At 42.4% G+C, this 19,612-nt stretch overlaps 1 protein-coding gene across 1 annotated transcript in view; it reads left to right on the top strand.

Moving 5' to 3' along the window:
* Positions 1–320: 320 nt before the first annotated feature.
* The window catches only part of KCNH1 (potassium voltage-gated channel subfamily H member 1), a gene marked incomplete at its 5' end in the record, with an annotated part of 382,492 nt that continues 363,200 nt past the window's right edge, over positions 321–19,612 (top strand). The window contains 3 exons of the mRNA XM_079928220.1: positions 321–490; positions 4,240–4,346; positions 16,053–16,181. Of these exons, the coding sequence (XP_079784346.1) occupies positions 321–490; positions 4,240–4,346; positions 16,053–16,181 (406 nt within the window). The remainder of the gene's footprint in view (positions 491–4,239; positions 4,347–16,052; positions 16,182–19,612) is intronic.

Raw genomic sequence — 19,612 nt, 5'->3', positions numbered from 1 at the left:
GGAGCCCAGAAGAAATTACTTTTGGATTCTCTCTGGCTCCACATTACCAGCATAATCTCACGGAGATGAAAAATTAGGACTTGAGTATGTCTTACGGAAATCACTGGATTTCTGCCGAAACGTTGGTTGGTTGGTGAAGCATGCTTCCTTTGGAGTACAGAAACCTCAGCATTTGCATTCCAAATATTCAGTTCTAAAGCTCTGTTCTTCTGTATTCCTCAGAGGGCCATTTTGGAGGGAAACAAAAATACCTGGATTGGTTATTATTTATGTCCTCATTGATTCTCAACTAATGTCTTGCCTCATATGCCCTTTTCTTTTCTCCTTCCCCTTCTTCTTCTTCTGTTTTGTTTTTTTTTTTAACAGATACTAATTTTGTGTTGGGGAATGCCCAGATAGTGGACTGGCCTATCGTGTACAGCAATGATGGATTTTGCAAGCTGTCTGGCTATCACAGGGCGGAAGTGATGCAAAAAAGCAGTACCTGCAGGTATTTATGTTTGGGGTTCTGTTCAACACTCTATCATGGTATCTTTTTGGAAAAAGAAACTGGCTTACTCAGCTTGGGAATTTCCTTTCATGCAGCGTTCATTCAGGAATATTTATTGCACGATCATCTCTAGTTCACACACTGTACTGGGAAAATCAAAGAAGATCTAAAACATAGTCCCTACAGCTAATGAATTTACAGTCAGTGACATGGGAGAAAACCTAGAAAAACTCAGGAAAATCATTTTATCAATAAAATGTGAACTCAAAATTTTATGAGGGTTTAGATGGAAATTATGTGAAAGAAGATTAAGTGAAATCAAATGAAATGGATGATTTTAGATGATTAAATTAATTTTAAAACACGTATGGCCGTTTTTTAAGAATAAACAGCATGTTGGAGACAAGGGCCTTGTTCATAGGGCTTTTCATCAGAAAACGAGAAGAGAACCATGTCTTGCTGCCTTGTTGCTGTCACATCTCTCTCTGATCACTGACTCAAAGGCAGAAGCAAAGGGTGCTGTGAAGCTTGTGCATTTGACAGGGTTCCTAACCAAGCAGCGCCCTTGGGCCCTGGCACTAGAAAAGCTCTTTTAGAGCATCTTCAAGGTGTCCTGCGGAGCGTGTGACCCGGACCCTGTGCTGCCCCAAAAAGGTCTTGGCTCCACAGCCTTTGGCGCCTCTCACTCCTCGCCTTCCTCAGAGTCTTCTGTCTTCAGTGGTGTTCGCATGCAGTGGAATCATTTTCCTAAACCTGCTACACCCAAAAGTGAACTCATCTCCAAAGGGTGGAAAAACCCATCTGACCCAGTCATAGTCTTTGGTTCTCAGAAGTTGCATTTTCTTGATATTAAATCAGCCAAGTAACTCATTTGGTGAAAAGTATTAAATGTTTTGAAAATATTATCATTTTCTTAAATTTTAGGTTTTTGGGACTGGGAAATGGAAAATTGAAGATTCCCTCAAAGGAGAGGGGTGGGATACGGAGGGTGGGAGGGAGACGCAAGAGGGAGGAGATATGGGGATATACGTATATGTAGAGCTGATTCACTTTGTTATACAGCAGAAACTAACACACCATTGTAAAGCAATTATACTCTAATAAAGGTGTTAAAAAAAAAGATTCCCTCAACGGTTTAAAAATGATGACTCAAGTATTACGATAGAATTCTCTTATATTCTCGGTGTGCTGTTATCCTCTTAAGTATCTGTGTATGTGCATCTGTGTCTCCATCTGTACGTGCACGTACACAGTCAGAACACACTGGGAGAGTGAGCTTCGCTTTTTCGTGTGACTTGAGCAGCCTTTCCTTACCTTTCTTGCTTCTTATTGGCTATAGTCAGACACTTTAAGAAAATCAGATAAGAGAACTGGATAATTTAGCCAACTTTCTTTTACGCGCAGCTCTAAGAAACTTATTTAATTCCCTGAAGGTGTCCCTTCTCTAGAAGGAAAGTAAACGTGCCTTTGTGTTAGCCACATCCCTAATTGCTCAGGAGCCTTTTGGCTTATTTCTTGCATTGCAGGCATCTGAAATCTAATGTCCAGACAAAGGAAATGTACACCTACCACTAAACTACAACTTGAAAAAGTACATAAGAGTAAGGAAAGTTGGGCATAATTATGGTACTTCATTTATTTGAAGACTCCACTTTGCAGGGATTGGTTTTACCTTGTGAAGGAAATTGCCAGCCTATACAACCATCACATAAGTCACTTATCTAGCAAATCCATTCAGAAAGGGAAAGTGGGAGGAAGCTAAAAAGGCCTTAGAGCAAAACCAGCTAAGTAAAATGGTTATAGAGCTTAAGTTTTTACCTCCTGGGAGAAAGAAATCCTCTTGTTCTCAGGCATGGCTAATTTAGTCTTGATCTATCCTTCTTTTTAAAGGTAATTCACCCAGCTCAATTATCTGTTTTCCTGGTTTATAGATGAAGAACACAGCCCCAAAGCAGAGTACTACATGAGATGGGCTCACGGGGAACCACAGATAATAGCATCTCTCAGTGGGCTGGGAAGGGACGTGATAACAAAAGTGACACAGAATTCATAAAGTCAATAGCTAGGGCACTTTTCTTGCAGGGTGCTGGAAAGTGGAAGCTCACAGTAAGCCCACGGCTGTTCCAGTATCAAGCTGAGCATGGCGCTTGACTTGGTGGTTCAGGAATTGTGCTTGATAACTTCTGAGGTTCTTGTTAGTTCTGAAATTCTGTGATTCTATGATTCAAGTCATCAAGAAAAAGCTAAATTGCACAGTTAGGTATGCGCAATTTTAGAAGATGGGTTGTGTATTGTTTGGGAACCCACGCCGCTGCTTCTATACATTACATAAGCCTTGAGGGCTGAGCATGGCTGTCCTTCCTTGTTGGTGTCGTCTGAAGGCCTGGGGTGGGCAGGGGACATGCTTGGGCGGGTCCATGGGCAGCCTTTGTTGGAGGACTGGCTTTTCCAGCCCCATTGAGGGATGGTTTCTCTCCTCTCACGTTTTGTTAGTGTCGCTCAGCCTAGTTGTTGGGAATGTTATCCCATTCCTAGAGGGAAAAACCTTGGTCTTCAGACCATATTCAGTGTACGGACCCAAGAAAATGGACAGTCCCGGCAGTTTTCCTTCCTCTGCTGAGAACCAGTATTAGTAGGCAGAAGCTTCTACTATCCAGAGGTTTTCTCTAATTTTTTTTCAGGATGCTTATTTACCCTGTTAGTTTACTTTTCTCCAAATTGTGAGGAGTGTGGAGAAGTATTAGAAAGAATTTGTAGAATTTTATCATCTGGATTTATTCAACCCAGAGCTCTTTTTTCTTTTTTAGTGGTGGGGTAGGAAAAAGAGCTGCACAGACAGTGGCTGAATCTTCTGTTTGCTGAATCTTCTTTTCTTTCCTTAGCTACAGTATGTCTTGATGTTTAGAGCATCAAATTGCACCCTTTTTCTTGTTTGGTGACTTTTTTTTTTCCTATTCTTTTGTTTAATTTGTTAGGAATTAGAAGAGGAAAAATCTGTGGTCCAGATTTATTCTGCCATCCTTCTCAGGACGTCTCTCAGAGTTGTATTTCTAAAATGCAGATCTCGTTATGTAACTCTTTTGCCTGAAACCCTGCAGGGGCTCTCCATGCATTGCTTTCGGGATAAAGTTTAAATGACTTCACCTGACCTGTAATGCCATGATCTCCTCCGTGATCTGGCCCTTGCTTACCTCTCCATATTACCTGTTGCTAATTTTCCCCTTACTGTCTACATTCCAGACATATGGAACTGAACCGTATTCAGGTTCCAGAATTAACCTTCCTCTCACCTCTGTGCCTTTGCACATGCTTGTCTTTTGCCTAGAATGTTCGTTTCCCTCCTTTTCTCAGCAGATTTCCACCTGCTCTTTAGATCTCTTTTGTTCTTGCCTCTGGGAAGCCTTTTCTGACCACTCAGACAGTGCTCTGTGCCGATTCTTAGTGTTGTAATTCCTCATGTGTTGGTCATACTATTCTCTAATCTACTGTTTTCTGATCTACTGTTTTCTAGTGTGTCTCATTCGACTGTCAGTTTTGGGGGGACAGGGATGGAGTCTTGATTCCAGCTCAATCAGTAAATCGTTTTTGATTGAACAAATGTTTTCATTGTGTGTGTGTGTGTGTGTGTGTGTGTGTGTGTGTGTTCCACAGTGCATAGCACAGTGCTGGGTATAGAGCAGGTAAAAACAGATGCTTGTAGAATAATAAATACTTGTTCATCTAACTTGGGCTGTTTGGTTGCTTTGCAGTTTTATGTACGGGGAGCTGACTGATAAAGACACCATTGAAAAGGTGCGGCAGACATTTGAGAACTATGAGATGAATTCCTTTGAAATTTTGATGTACAAGAAGAACAGTGAGTATTCAGACCATTCTGAACCATACCTTGATGTGCTTGGAAGAGTAAAATATCTCCTCTTTCTCTGTTGCTGTCTTAGGTTTTCTTTTCTCCCATCAGCTAAATGTTGTTCCTTGAAGCCAATGTGTATGTTGGGGTAAATGGTATGGATTGATGAGTTACAGTTCTTCACATGAGCATTTGTACTTGTCACTAACCAATTAAGACTTCGTGATCTCTTTTCTGCCCAGAGTTAGTGTTTTTCCTATTGGTTTCCTTATGTTGAGTTGTTGGCCTAAGGCACTTGGAGACTTTAAGGCTTCTTAGGTGGGGAGGGAGGAGGTGGGTTAGAATCTCTGTCCAGTTCACATTTGTATCTATCTCCCTATAGCACTTAGCACAGCGGGTAACACCAGTAGATGCCCAATTAAGAGTTTCTAAATAAAATTTTGTTTCCCTGGTGACCCCAGTTTTCTGTCAGAGACAGTATTAATCAAATTAATACTGTAATCACTGTTAGTCAAAATGTATTGTTAATTGGTATTTGTTTTGTGTATAATAACTTCCACAAGTATATTAATGAAGAATCTAGGTCAATAGCTATACACAAGTATAGAACTTGCTTTCTCTTAGCAGTTTCCTGTTGAATGGAGATTAATTGTATTGGAAGTATGGAAAGTGGGCTGTATGGAAACATAGCCGTAGCAGGGCTGCAGAGGTGTTGAAGAGTGCTTTGTTTTTTAAATTTAATTTAATTTTTATTATTTTTTAATTTTTGGCTGTGTTGGGTCTTCGTTGCTGTGCGCGGGCTTTTCTCTAGTTGCATCGAGTGGGGGCTACTCTTTGTTGCGGTGCAAGGGCTTCTCTGGCTTCTCTTGTTGCAGAGCATGGGCTCTAGGCATGCAGGCTTTAATAGCTGTGGCACGCGGGTTTCAGCAGTAGTGGCTCGCGGGCTCTAGAGCGCAGGCTCAGTAGTTATGGCACACAGGCTTAGTTGCTCCACGGCATGTGGGATCTTCCCGGACCAGGGCTCGAACCCATGTCCCTTGCATTGGCAGGCAGATTCTTATCCACTGTGCCACCAGGGAAGACCGAGTGCTTGGTTTTTCAAAACACTATTTGGTTGTAAGAAATCCTGTTCTTTATATGTAGGATTGAACTAAGTAGGTCATTGGTTCACTAGAACATTTCCAGAATGGCCCAGGTGGCACGTTAGGATAAGTGTTTATTTTGGTGGCATTCAGGATGATATGTTTTGCTCTGGAAAGCAGTGGGCACATGTGGCTTTTATCTGGAAGGAGCTGGGACTTTTTTTCAGTCTGGAGTGTTGGTGCAGGCAACCGAGAGGACTCTTTGCTTGGTGGCCAGTGCAGACGCTGAGCTGAGAGATTAGCTTTGGGCATCAGCAACTCTGAGAGGGTTGGTCCTGCACTTTCACACTATAGTTGCTGCCTTGTACCATTTCACCTCCTCAGCCAGTAGGTCTAGTTCCTACCTCGAGACCTACCCTAGTTCCTACCCTGAGACATTTTGCCAAATAGGCCTGAGAAGAATGAGGTGAAAGACTGTGACTGGCTCCGTGCCAGCCCTTCCTCTACGGGAGACACAACTCAAAGCAACAGCTGTTCCCAGGAGCACGCCAGCAGTGCCTTTGCATGGGAGGGGAGGCGTCTGCCCGTGAGCCCAGAGCTAAAGGAGTGAGTTAAAGTTTCCCACACTGGTAGCTTTGTGTCCTGAACAGTGTGGATTTCCCCACATCACAGACTACTAATCAGGTAGGCGCATCACAAAGATAATGCCTTGCGTTTATACTTTGCTTCAGAGTTTTCAAGCTTCATTAGACTATGCATTTAACTTGCTCAAAGTCAACTCTACATGGTGGGCATAAAAGGAAGAGAGAGGGAAACATAATTAAAACTGAATTAGTGATTCCACTTGCTATTTTCTTCAGTGGGCATGTACCCCAGAGTGAGTATGAGATGGCAGGGGGGAATCTACTGTTCCCTCAGCTGCCTCGGGGGCTGAAGGCCTCGTATTGTGAGTATCTCATCGCACTGAGGGTGATTCTGGTACTTCCGGTTCTGTACGTTAGGTAGACGTGGCCTAGGCATGGAAGCCAGTCAGTTCAACTGATGTTTTTACCAAAGAATCAGCATCTCTTCCCTCCCTGGAGGTTGTGGTGGGCTTATTGAGAGAGACGCATGCCAGTCTCCAGAGTGGCATGTCAGCCTGGGCATGGACTCTACTTCATGGGTGATGTGAAGGCATTCTCAAGAGCAATTGTGGTCATATGCAACTTCTACCCTACCCTTTGATTTTAGAAAATACACTCTGTGGAAAGTATGACGCCACTCTATTTAAAAATGTTGAGAGAGCCCTGTGAAATAGTCATGGCTGACGTTACGTATCTCCATTGTTTAACAAGGTAAATTCCTCACCCGAGGTCATGCCGAGCCGGGACCTGGTTTCCAGTGCTTGCTCCATGGCTGTTCTTTCCAGACGGGGTTGGTTTTAGTCGGGGCACAAGGCAGGGCCACCACATATGGTGGTGCAGGCTATACCCTGCATGGGGGCAACCAGAAACCAGTTTGCTTGCTAGGTCCTCAGTGCACCCTGGCCTAGAACTGCATCTGTGCTGAGGGAGGAACTTCTCTTTCTAATTTACACAAGGATGTCCAGTGGGCTGGCAGGGGTTTCGTCCAAGGCTAAGCCTGTACATAAAACATGAAGCAGACATGGATGCAGATAGTGTTGGTTTCTTCCTAGGAACCTGTTCACTGTCCCCAACTCCTCCAAATCTACCCTCACCTGAGGAATTTAGAAACTTTAAATTATTTTTTAAGCCTGGGTATTTTACAGTTGCACCAAATTCTACGTTTTTGTTAATGGCTTTTTACTGACCAACTACAGGCATACCTCAGAGATATTGTAGGTTCGGTTCCACAAATTTTTTGGTTTTCCAGTGCATGTAAAAGTTGTTATAGTGGTATACTGTAAACATAACTGTCTATTAAGTGTGCAGTAGCATTATGTCTATTAAAAAAACAATGTGTATGCCTTAATTAATTTTTTGCTAATCATCATATGAGCCTTCAGTGACTTGTAATCTTTTTGCTGTAGAGGGTTTGAAATATTGTGAGAATTACCAAAATGTGACACAGAGACATGAAGTGAACAAATGCTGTTGGAAAAATGGTGCCAATAGACTTGCTCAATGCAGGGCTGCTACAGACCTTCAACTTGTTAAAAAATAAATGTGGTGTCTGTGAAGCGCAATAAAGCGAGGTCTGACTCTGTCAGACACTAGACTTGCTCCTAGGAACGCAGTTACGAAAAGACAGACCCAGCCTCTGCTTCCACAGTGTTTGCAGGGGTCGGGGGCCACATCACAGTATAGAGCTGTAAGTGTTTTGATGGTGACATCACATGGGGGGTGTCCCTTCACCCTAACTTAGGAGGTCAGGGAAGGAAGTCTTCCTAGCAGGCAGGAAATTCATGCAGAAACTGAAGGATAGTGGGGAGTTAGGCAGAGAGAAGGGCAAAGAGTATCCCAGGCTGATGAAGGGCACGTGGAGAGGGCAATAGGGGAGAGCAGCACTGACATTTGAAGAAACGCAAAGCAGAACTCCTCAGACTTTGACAGGATATATAACATCACCTGCAAATCAAAAAAAGTATATACTTGTATTCGGTAGGTCTGCAGAAGGGCCCAAGATTCTGCTCCAGGTGATGTTAATGCCGCTGGTCCATGAATCACACTCTGAGTAGCAAGGACAGAAAGCAGCTGCAGTGAAGGCTGACTTCCACGCCTACAGGGTGTGTCTCTACCCGGCTGGATCCCCTGCACCCAGCACAGTGCCTGACCCAGAAGGTGTTCCACCTGAACTCATGGAGTAATTAAATAAATCTGTAAATGCATGGGTCACCAGTGTAGCTGGAGAGGTTGAGAAGGGCCGATCGTGCAGCCACGTTAAAGAGTTTAGAATTTGTCTTAAGAGCAGAGGTGTTGGGGACAGAGGGTGGCGTGAGAGGTGTTGAGCGGTTTTAAGCAGGGTTAAGTGTATAGTAGTAAGATTTTCATTTCAGAAAGATGACTCCATTAGAGAGTGGAGATGGAATGCATCGTAGGAGACCAGAGGTGGGAGACCCGTTAGGAATCACCGCGGCGGCAAGATGATTGTGGCCTGCTGGGGGAGCGGTGGGGAAGAGGCAGCTGAGAAGGAGAGGTGTCTGGGGAAATGGGAGGAGGCTGAGCCTAGGGACTTGCCAGTGGAGCCCACTGACTGGCAAGTGTCTAGCACACAGCCCAGCCCAGAGGAGGCGCTCGGCCCATGTTTGCTGAGTGACTTTGAAAGGAACTTGACAGTTACCAAGAAACAGATGAGTGACCCAAGAGTGTGTGATTCACAGCGAGGGCTTCGGAGCCAAGGAGCAAGCCTTGTGGGGCTGAACTGACCGGCTGGCCCGGGAGGAGCAGACTGAACAGAGATGGATGGGAGGAGAGAGAGGAGGAGGCAGGTTTGCTGCTACTTTCACAATTTGTAGTTCAATAGATTGAAACTTTCAGCATTTTAAAGCAGTATGGAGTCCCGTGGGGGAAATGTCACCCCATTTGAGATTTTAAAATGTGAAATGTCATCATTTAGAGGAAAGTTTTTTTTCTTTTTTCTCTGATTTTTAAATGAATGCATTTTTACTATGGAGAACACGTATGAAGGCTTCAAGAAGAAAATCAATCACCCTAAAGACTCAAAGACTTGGAGAAATACTACCATCCTATTAACATTTTGGTGTTTTGTCTTGCACATGTTACATAGTTGAGACTTTGACATGTATGCAATTTGAAATTGTACATTTATTTAATTTTTTATCATAAAAATATCCTTATCATTAAAATTCCCCATAAATATAATTTAGAAGGAATTTTATTAACACTTCCTTTATTGTTGGATATTTATGAGTCTCTAAATTTTCTTGATTAAATATAATGTTGAGGTGAAGATCTTCATGCAAAGATATTAGTTGACATTCTGAAATATTTCCTAGAAGTTGAAAATTACTGTGTTAAAGAATGTGAACCAAGGTTCCTGAGACATTTTGCCAAATTGTGTTCCAGAATTGAATGCATTTCCAAGTTCACTTGCAGACTGTGAGTGTCTGACTCATTGAATTGCTCTAGCACTGAACAGATTGCCTATAATTACATTTTTTTGTTTAATGAGTATTTTTAATGCTAGTGAGAGTGAAGTATTTTTCCTATTTAATATCCATTTAAAATTACTTTTTTATGTTAATTGTTCAGATTCTTTGCCCATATGTTCTATTTAATTCTTGTGATTTTCTTTATAAACTCTTAATAAATTGTTTTGATTCTCCCCCCTCCCATTCTTTAGTATTTACAAGGATAACTTTGTAGAAAGGATCCGCTAGTGATAGGCATTCATGTTTATTTTACCTTTTGGGGAGTTGGAAGTAATTAGCAGAAGGCTTCATGGTGTGTTTTGGAATGAGTGTGTGTAATACTATTACCTATCTTGGAGACTGGCTTATTTGAAACGTTTCTTTCTATCTATTGGCCAGTCTGACCAGTAAACCTGGGCATTTTGGAATTGCTATATATTTTGTATTGTGACTTAACTCATTCTCAGTATGCTGGATCATTTTCTCATATCAATGACAGTCATCATTCATGAACTCATTCAGCAAATATTTAGGTGGCCACTTTTGGGCTGGCCAATTAGTTTTTCCATTTTTCGAACAAGAAAGTTAAGAAGTATCAGCCCTTAGTGAAATCAGTTCACCCTCTGGATAACACCCCCCAGCATTTGACTGACTCCACAATTCATGGTGTGTCTGGGGACCCTGGTTTGGGAGGTGTGGATCAGCTTCTCCAGCAGAGAAGCCCAGGGAAAGGCAGCTTAGAGCAAGAGAAGCTGCCGGCTAAGTCCTTATTGATTACCTACTGCAGGCCTGTGGGTTTGAGCCAAAGAGATCCACATATAAGAAACCGACTCTGCCTTTGAGGAGGTGACAATCTGTTGTGAAGACAAATCTAATAGGAAACAGTCGTCTTTTGCCTATTTTACCAATAGATTGTCTTTTACTTTTTCAGTACTAGAAGCTGCTTATATGTGAGAGATATTGATCCTAAATCACACACATAGTGAAAACATTTTGCCTATTAAAATTTTTCTCTTTAATTAAAGACTTTTAAAATACCATATAGAAGTAAAAAATGTTTGTCAGTCTTTTCCTTTATGGTTCTGACCTTTATATAATACTTAGGAAGCCCTTCTCCTTACCTAAATAATAAAAGTATTCTTCCATTTTTCCTTCTGTTACTTTTATAACACTCTTTATTATCATCCAGCTCTTTCTTTCCAATTTGAAATGCTCGTTTTACATATGCTAAGTTCTCACACATTTCATGGGTTTGTGTCTCTCCTCTTTTTCCTTGTGTAACTTATTAGCTACATGAGTTTGGTTAAAATGCTTTCCCACTTGGGTTGTCCATATTTAAATTGGGGTTAATGTCACAGTAGCAATTCCACTTCACAGAGTTGTTGTGAAAGGTAAACCGTGATGTGTCAGGGTTTGGCCCCGCTGGAAGCACTCAGTAAATGATACTATTGTCTTCATTATTGCTTGTTTTAGGGTCATTGCCAATGGCTCCTAGTTACTATAGTAGGTAGTCCCTGTCATACGTTTTCTCTTCAAATATTTCTTGGCTGTTCTTCTACCTTTACTTTTCTATTTGAATTGAATGTCAATTCATCAAGCTCTGAGAAAAACAAATGAAAAAAGGAAGAATTGAGATTCTGATTGAAATTGCATTCAATTTATATATTAAAAAGGGAGGTTTGACATCTTACAGAATTGATTCTTTTAATCTACAAACAGTGTAACTCTCTCCATTTATTGAGGTTTTGTTTTTCGCCCTTCAGTCAAATTTAAATTACATGGAGACTTAAGCATTGAATTTTCTACCTTTTCCCTTGTTATGGTTGAGACTGGCCCTTTTCCTTATGAACAGGTGGAGGCAGCTTTGGAGTTTCATTAAACACCTTAAGATACATTCTCTTTTAAAGTCATACGAACACCTCTTTGAGGTGAGACTGAACATTTTAACCTTATAGGTAAAGAATTTAAAAGGAAGGAAGAATGGAAAGTAAGAGTTTTAAATATCTGTGTATCATCGTACATTTTAACTTAGTCTAAAGTAGGTCTATTATTCCCATTTTACAAATAAGGAAACTGGTTCTGAGAGAAGTTAAAGTGGTGTGGCCAAGACATAAAATAAATGAAGAGATAGGGCTCAAACGCAGGGCTTGGGATTCTGAATCAGATGTTCTAATGGCCAGTGGTCACTACTTACCCCCTCATGCTCTCTCATCCTGTCTACACTTGTCATTTGTCTCAATAAAGTTGACTCAAATCCTATTGGTCTGTTTCCTGGGGCCGACTGCCATTCTCTAGTCTAGTTTCTGGACCCATCGGAATGGCCCAGCACATGCAACCCTTCTCAAGAGCCAATCACAGTGGCTTGGTCAATTCTGTTGCTGTCAAACGTGGCCTGGATGCCTGGCTCTAGAGACTACCTGGGAGGAGGTCCAGGGAAGGAGGCCAAAAATTCTCTCATACACCTGAGCCTTGCTGTTTTGTTATCTGACTGTTGTGGTTGAGAAACCCTATAGCCAGGTTAGGTTGTCAGGTTCATTACTGCATAACCCAAGGGAGCTACGTAAGGGATGACCATCACAGAGTGACCAGAAGGAGGAGCCTGACCTGGAACTCCCCTTCTACTGGGCATCCTCATCCAGGAGAGAGCTGCAGCCTTTGCCATCAGTAGGATGTGTTTCTCCTGGATTTGTGTATTGATCTGCCTTTAATAGAAAATTTATCATTGACCCTTTGTTCTTTTTTGCAGAAACAAGGCATTAATTACTTGCTTTTCTTGGTTTTTCCCAGAATTTTAACCTCTTCCTGATTTTGTGTGTGTGTGTGTGAATATTTGTGCATTCATTGTCTCTCTTTTATCCTGATGGAATGGATGCTGCTGCAGAATCTGGGCTGTAGGAGAGGTCCCCGGAGGCCAACTGCTCGGGCGTCTGCCCCCGGGCAGGTCTTTATTTGAATGGAGCCAAAGGGTTCCTGAATATCCCTGGGTGCATCCAGAGGGGTGTAAGGGAAATTGGGTGGGTGGGGCTCTGGGCTATGAATGGTTCCTGTTTGCTTGAAGGAACTGTTTCATGTACTGAGACTTTGAGTATTGTTTCATTAGTTAAAAACGCTTCGCTCTAAAAAAGCGAAAGGTTGAAATGACTGGTCTGTGCTATCTAAGAGGAACTCATAGTCTTTTCTGGAAGAATTTCAGAAATGAAAATTTAAACCCATTCTTCATTCCTAGATTGTTTGGGTGTGACAATTTGGGGGAGAGGCAGGTCTGAGTAACTGTGAAGACACTGGAGGTAGGATTTATTTCTTTGGAGCTCAGCAAGCATTCCTAGAGCTTGTTGAGTTTCACCACTGCAGTCCGGTGCCTCCTGGTGTTGAGCATCGTAATGGCCTGTGTGACGCCCCGTGGGTAGCACTGCATTGGATGCCATTGGAATAGGGGTGCAGGACCATCAGACAGAGGAAGTAGTTCAGTTCTCCTGCCCTTGGAGTGCATTATGAATTATTTACAGAAATAGTCTTCAACTGTTAAGCTTTGAGGGGGCCCAATACATAGCACTTTCTTTTCCTGCCTGTGGTCAGAAACAATTGGGAGAGATACAGGAATCATGCAAATGGAGGTTAAAATACCACCCTTATGACTCGTAAAGCAGATCCTAGAAAATGTAGTTTATATCTGTGGGCAGGTGAGTTTCTAAAAGTGAATCCTAGAATCAGACTTACCCACCCAACCCAGGTAACACCGGAGAACCTCCTCCTCCTACCAGCCATCCCCCCTGCCCTTTGACTTCTCCCCTAACATTTATAGAATGGGGAAGTAGAGCGGATTGCACACTAATCTCTAAGCAGAGGAGGAGAAGTGGCCAGGCTACACATGTCCAATTCTTGTCCCCCAAATTGCCAACCCAGGGAAAAAGGCCTGGAATGTTACACTGAAAGATGTCCCTCCACGAGGAAACACCAGTAGGAGAAAAGAGGTTCCTACCCTCAACAAGCCCAAGTGATCAGCTGGCGAGGAACTCTTAAAGTAATACGTACTGACTCTATGAATTTTTGGCACAAGAAACATATTTAGATATTGAAACGGAATGATAAGAGTAGCATGCATTTAGTCAGGGAACATTTCTGGAAGGAAGCAACGGGCACAGTGTGGTGGAGAGAGGCATATAGCTTTAAACAGATTGACCTGTTGAAATGGAGGAAAGTTCACGGGGAGCTTGAACTATGGTAAAATGAAAAAGGCCTCCCGATACGACAAATACAGTAGCTCTTGTGATCTGGGAGATGTGGGTTAGTGTCATCAGTCCTAGTAGTCATAAAGATTAGGTGGCACAGTCCCAAATGGAACAAGTTCATAGATATCAGGCCCAGCTGGTACAACACAGGGGATGGCCCATAGGCGGCAGCTGTGAAGGGGATGGGTTTGGGGATTGCAGCAAGACGAGGCTCCTGGTGTTAGACAACATGTGGGGCCTCTCTTCTGATTTATTACTAGTTTGGTAAATTTGGAGTGCTTTCTTGTTTACCCAGCTGAGAGAATATTGCTTAGTTTTCTTTAGAGCAAAAAGAAAAGATTTGTTTTTCCTCCTTTTGTCTTACCAGCTAGGATACAACTGAGAGCTGTGGGTACGTGGGCTCGATTGGTGTGATGCTTTCTTTTGAGTTTTCTGTTGCTTAATTGAAAGTGGTTTAAAACCCACTGCAGGTTCTGAGGAGGATACTGGGAGGAATAGTAACACAGACCTTCCAAAAACAGTGGATAACTCAAAGACCATATTCTTTTTGATTTTGGAACACTATGTGTGATTTTTTTTTTTTTTTTGGCCACGCCAGTCAGCTTGTGGGATCTTAGTTCCCTGACGAGGGATCAAACCCAGGGCCTTGGCAGTGAAAGTGCAGAGTCCTAACCACTGGACCACCAGGGAATTCCCCTGATTTTTGTAAGGTGGATTTTCCTTTCAAAACACATTTTTCTTAGGGTGACACTATCATGTATTTGTCTTCTAAGAGTACCCAGAAACCAGCAGCTAAAAAGGGAAGGGGAAGTGGATAGAGGTTTAAAATTAACTGGATGAATATATAGATAACCAAGATTTAAGGAGAACGTATTCCTATCTGATCCGTTTGCTGCCTGTTTGACTGTACATTGTGGGGTTATTCATACTTACATATGAATAAGTGGTATAGTCAGCTATATAATCTTGTAATTGTTAAGTAAAATTGGTTAATCCTAATGTTAATCAGAGATGTCTCTCTGTCCTTGTTGTATAGTATAGAGTTTGAGTGATTCCAGGCAGAGAGACCCAGGTGACCTTTTGGGGATCTATTTCCATCTCCAATATTCAGTGAGTTGTTTGCTTGCTATCTCCTAAAATAAAATATGTAAAACGCTGAGCACAGCACCTGGTACATAGGAAGCTTCTCTAATACTTAACAACATGGGGAAATATTTACTGTATTTTAATTTGAAAATGGTTATAAAATAGTATGTAAAGCGTTATCCCGGTTATGCAAAATTCAACAAATAGTTATTAAGTTCTTATATGCCAGATGCTGTTTTAGGAACGGGGACACAAGAACAAGATGGGGTGAACATTACCATTGCTTTGTGCCCCATTTAATTTTGTATCACAGAAGAGATTGATAGATCTTGCTGTGGTGTCCTCAATAGATAGAAAACATCTGTTTCTTTTCCTTCTTTTTTTTGTTTTTGGAAGCCAGAGACTGACTTTGTGCAGATATTTTTCCATAGATACCTGAGTGGGTGACCTCTCTGAGAAGTCAGTCAGATAAGCCCTGCCCACCTTCTCCTTCTGTGATTTAGGGCAGTGCTTTGGAAGAGCTCATTTATCCCCCAGTTTAGCTCAGGAGCAAGGATTGGAAGTTGAAACATTCATTGAGCTTCCTAAAGTACTAAGTAATCACAGCTGAAACCCACCTGGAAACTCCCTTTCTGGGGGAACCTTTGCGAGGAGAATCATTGTGGTGATTCTTTTCCTTCCTCAGTGTGTCCTTATTTGCCATTGTATAGGACCTTTGGGATTTTTATTCTGGGGAGAGAGGTTTAGAAACATAGTTTCTAGCCCATGGTCCATTGAGCCAAATTGATGGATTCCCAAGCTGAATTTTGGCACTGGGAGCTTTTAGCAATGGAAATTTGAGTTTCATGGTCGGCCGGCCATGGCTGGCAATACCCAAACTGGCCCCTACTCTTTACTTGTTCACTACATGGTCTAAGGTAAGTCTTTAGGTCTCTGTACCTTAGATCAGGAGGGATTTTCAACCCATTTTCTAATCATTTTACAAGGGTTAAGAAATCTGCACTTACAAAATTATTTGAACAGGAGAAAACTCCCCACTGAGTAGTTACTATGAAAGTTTTTATTCCAGCAAGAGGAAAAATTAATGTTGTAAAACCCAGTCCCTGAAGGAATGAAACGATTCTAAAAACGAACTAATATTTGTACCTATTCATTCCCAAGTCTTTACTTCCATAGCCCCTCAAATGAGAATACAAATTACTGACCAACCTTTTGGTATTTCTTTCAGGGACACCTGTGTGGTTCTTTGTGAAAATTGCTCCAATTCGAAATGAACAGGATAAAGTGGTTTTATTTCTTTGCACTTTCAGTGACATAACAGCTTTCAAACAGCCGATTGAGGATGATTCATGTAAAGGTTTGTAATTCTGATTTGTACAAATAATTTTATGCCTTTTTAATTTTTTTGCCTATAGTGTGACTCTCGTTACAGAGAATTTGAGGTTGCCAAGGCAATCTCTGCACAAGGATCAAGATTTAAACTTTAATTTGTGTTGGGGAAAGCACTGTATCGTTCTAGAATGTATTGAGGGAAAAGAAAGTGAGAAAAAAAAGCTTTGCTTAGGAAGGCATTTGAATCAGTTTCATACCTTTGTAGATTAACCCTTTCCAAGTAGACAGAAGAAGGTACCTGGGCACCTCTGGTATTGTCAGAATCTTTGCAGGTTTTCACATGACAGATGTCAGTCACCCAAATGTGACAGTTCATGGTCACATTCATCTTATTTCTGTATGAACTTCTTTAGATTTGACTGAGTTCTAGCATTTTAAGAGTGTTAAAGTAGATTTTAGTACATCTCTGCCTCTGTGGTTGGTTAAGTCTGTGACTGGTTAATTCATTGGAAACATGGCATTAATGAGGCCAGTAACATTCCCGTATGGGTCATTTAATCAGCTCTGGGACCACAGATTTTAGCACTGACCTCAGCCATACCACATGCATGTATTGTTTAAATAACACTGGGGACCTAGGAGAGGAGATGGCTCAGGATTTCTAGAACAACTGTACTCCCGAAGAGGTCCAGCTCATCAGGAAGCACAGAAGATGTCATTCCCAGAGGTTTGGGATTAGGAGATATCACAGCAGTCTTTTCCATCCCCCTGAAGGTAACCAAGCGGCCAGGAGCTCTTTCACGTTGCAGTGTTTCCTGGCTCTGCGGCCGATTTTCCGGCTCTACCAGAGGACGCTACTCCTTGCAGTTTTCTGAGACGCAGCAGAGAGATAAAAGTGGAGTTCATGGGAGAGTCAAACTGGGGCATGTTATCCTCGAGGTGACAAAATTGTGATTGTTAAATGGCAAGAAATAAAAAACATTCTGTGGCTGCTCCCTTGGGGGCTGTGTCCTCTGAGGATATTTAAAATCCTACCACATTGGATGCTAATATTTATAGAGTTCAGAGCCCAATGCTGTGTATACCGGTGCATCCTATTTCTTTTGTAAGCTATCTATAGCTCAGTAAGTCAGTCACAGCCTGCCTTTGGGGTTCAAGACCAGAGCAGGTGTAAATAAAGTCTCTTAACTTGTCTCACCCTCCGGCAGTCTCCTTTTCTCCTGCAGATTTGTGATTCCCTGAGTTCTAGTTTCTGACCTGAAGATTTCTCAGTGCAGTAGCTCTTACACAGCGCTAAGCTCACTCATGAGGAGTGTCATCTTGCTACCATCTAGAAAGGCTGTTTACTTTTTTAACTGAGTAGACTCATAAATAGCATTTTAAAGGTAATCTGATATTTTCACAGTTATTTTTGCAAGTTTTCTCTGAAAAAGGTGAACTAGGGGATGTAATTGAGTCAGAATGTTTTCTTATCATCACCACTGGAACATTTTCAGGTGACGTGAGGGATTGTTTAGTAGGAAAGGCAGAGTTAACCGAGAATGCTCCCTGCGTGCCACCTAGGTGTCTGCCTGGCATTCTCATGAAATCTGAAAGAAGAGATAAATCAGATTGATGCAGTGAGACTCACTGAGGTTTATTTTCCAGGAATAAAATGCTCTGTTTCATTTTTCCTGCCTCACTGATGTATTTCCCTTGCTGATAAGGGTTTTGGTGGATGTGCGAGCACACACACACACACACACACACACACACACACACACACCCCTTATTCCCTGTTAGCCAAGGGGACCAGATATTAATTCTTTGTCAGTGAAATAAATTGGAGTAATACATGACTTGATTTCTAAAAAGTAAAACACACACGCACACACACACACATACACGTACGTACTCTTTAGCCCTCAATATAGGAATGCTGGTAGTGGATCATGCTTAATATTTCTTCCAGGACATGACTTTATAAGCCTGTTCGCTCCAAATGCTGTGGCAGATATGTTTAGACCCTCCCACTTGTCATGTCACTGTGCCCCTGACCCACTTCTATTTGGTGGTCTGTTTAGGACAAGGTCAAATTTTATATTAGTCTGTTGCTGATGGAAGAGCATGATAATTCTCCAGGCGTTTATCGTTATAAGTCTCTAAACTGCAGTTCTGGCTGTAAGGGTCCAATCTAGAGGGGAAATACACTGCCATGTGGCTGGATTATTCTCCTGACTTGACATTTCTACTTGGAGTTGTTCTCACATTGTGAGAGTCCAACAGGTCCAGCCGGGCTTTCAGTACAGTGTCTCAATTAGCATAAAGAGCCTTAAGAGTGTTGCTGACCCAGGCTTGTGTAGAATTCACTTTTGAGAGGGAATGGAAGGGTGGATAATGGAAAACTCCAGAAAATCCCTAGATAATTGCTTTTTGGCATAGCAATACAAGATGTTTTCCCACCATTAGGTTAGACTTTTTTTTTTTTTTTTTTTTCGGTACGCGGCCTCTCACTGTCGTGGCCTCTCCCGCGGCGGAGCACAGGCTCCGGACGCGCAGGCTCAGCGGCCATGGCTCACGGGCCCAGCCGCTCCGCGGCATGTGGGATCTTCCCGGACCGGGGCACGAACCCGTGTCCCCTGCATCGGCAGGCGGACTCTCAACCACTGCGCCACCAGGGAAGCCCTAGGTTAGACTTTTTAAAGTCAACTGTGCTCAGATTGTCTTTAAAATGACTTTGTTTTCTCTCATCATGTTGTGCCTAACTTTGGGGCTTGGGAGTCGGGTGAATGCATCCTAATGGTGACTCAGGAAGCCAGTTGGTGCCTAACGTTTTCCCATAAACCACACACAAAGGGGAGAACACATGGAATCATTGGCGATAAACTATTTTAGCATCTGACACAAAGTAACTCCCCTTTGGCCCTGAGCTCCGAGCACATGTGATGGGCCCTGAGGATGCTCCCTGAACCCCCTCTTTTATTTAGTGTGTCAGTTCTCATGACCCTTTTCATGAATTATCCAGACCCCTGACTTCCTCATCTCCTCTTTCCTGTTCATCTTTTGGCTACTTCCCTTTCTCTCTGATAAAAAGTGCCCACAGGTGGCATGGAGCAAGGGATCAAGGCAAGCTAGGTTTGCTGTTTTGTAACGGCTCTGCGGTGTGTGTGTGTGTGTGTGTGTGTGTTTAAAGGCTGAATGAGAGAGTAGGTGGGAATTCTTGGTTGAAATGAGACTCAGTGAGGCCCCAGGCATTTCATTTCTTCCTTATCTCTTGCTTTTCTGGTACTTTGGATAATTGGGAGTAGGTTGCAGGAGTGTTTTTCTCTGTCCCATCCACCCTTCAAAGCCAGGAGTCTTGGGCAAGTGGGTAGAGAAGAATTAGAGTGTAGGGCTCAGAGTTTTCTCTTTACATTGTTCACCCAAGGATGAGTCACCCCTCTTCTTTTCTCTCTTACCTCACTGAATCATCTCACA

Source organism: Stenella coeruleoalba (genome assembly GCF_951394435.1).
Source record: "Stenella coeruleoalba genome assembly, chromosome: 1".
Lineage (NCBI taxonomy): Eukaryota > Metazoa > Chordata > Mammalia > Artiodactyla > Delphinidae > Stenella > Stenella coeruleoalba.
This window is presented reverse-complemented; position numbering and strand designations above follow the sequence as displayed.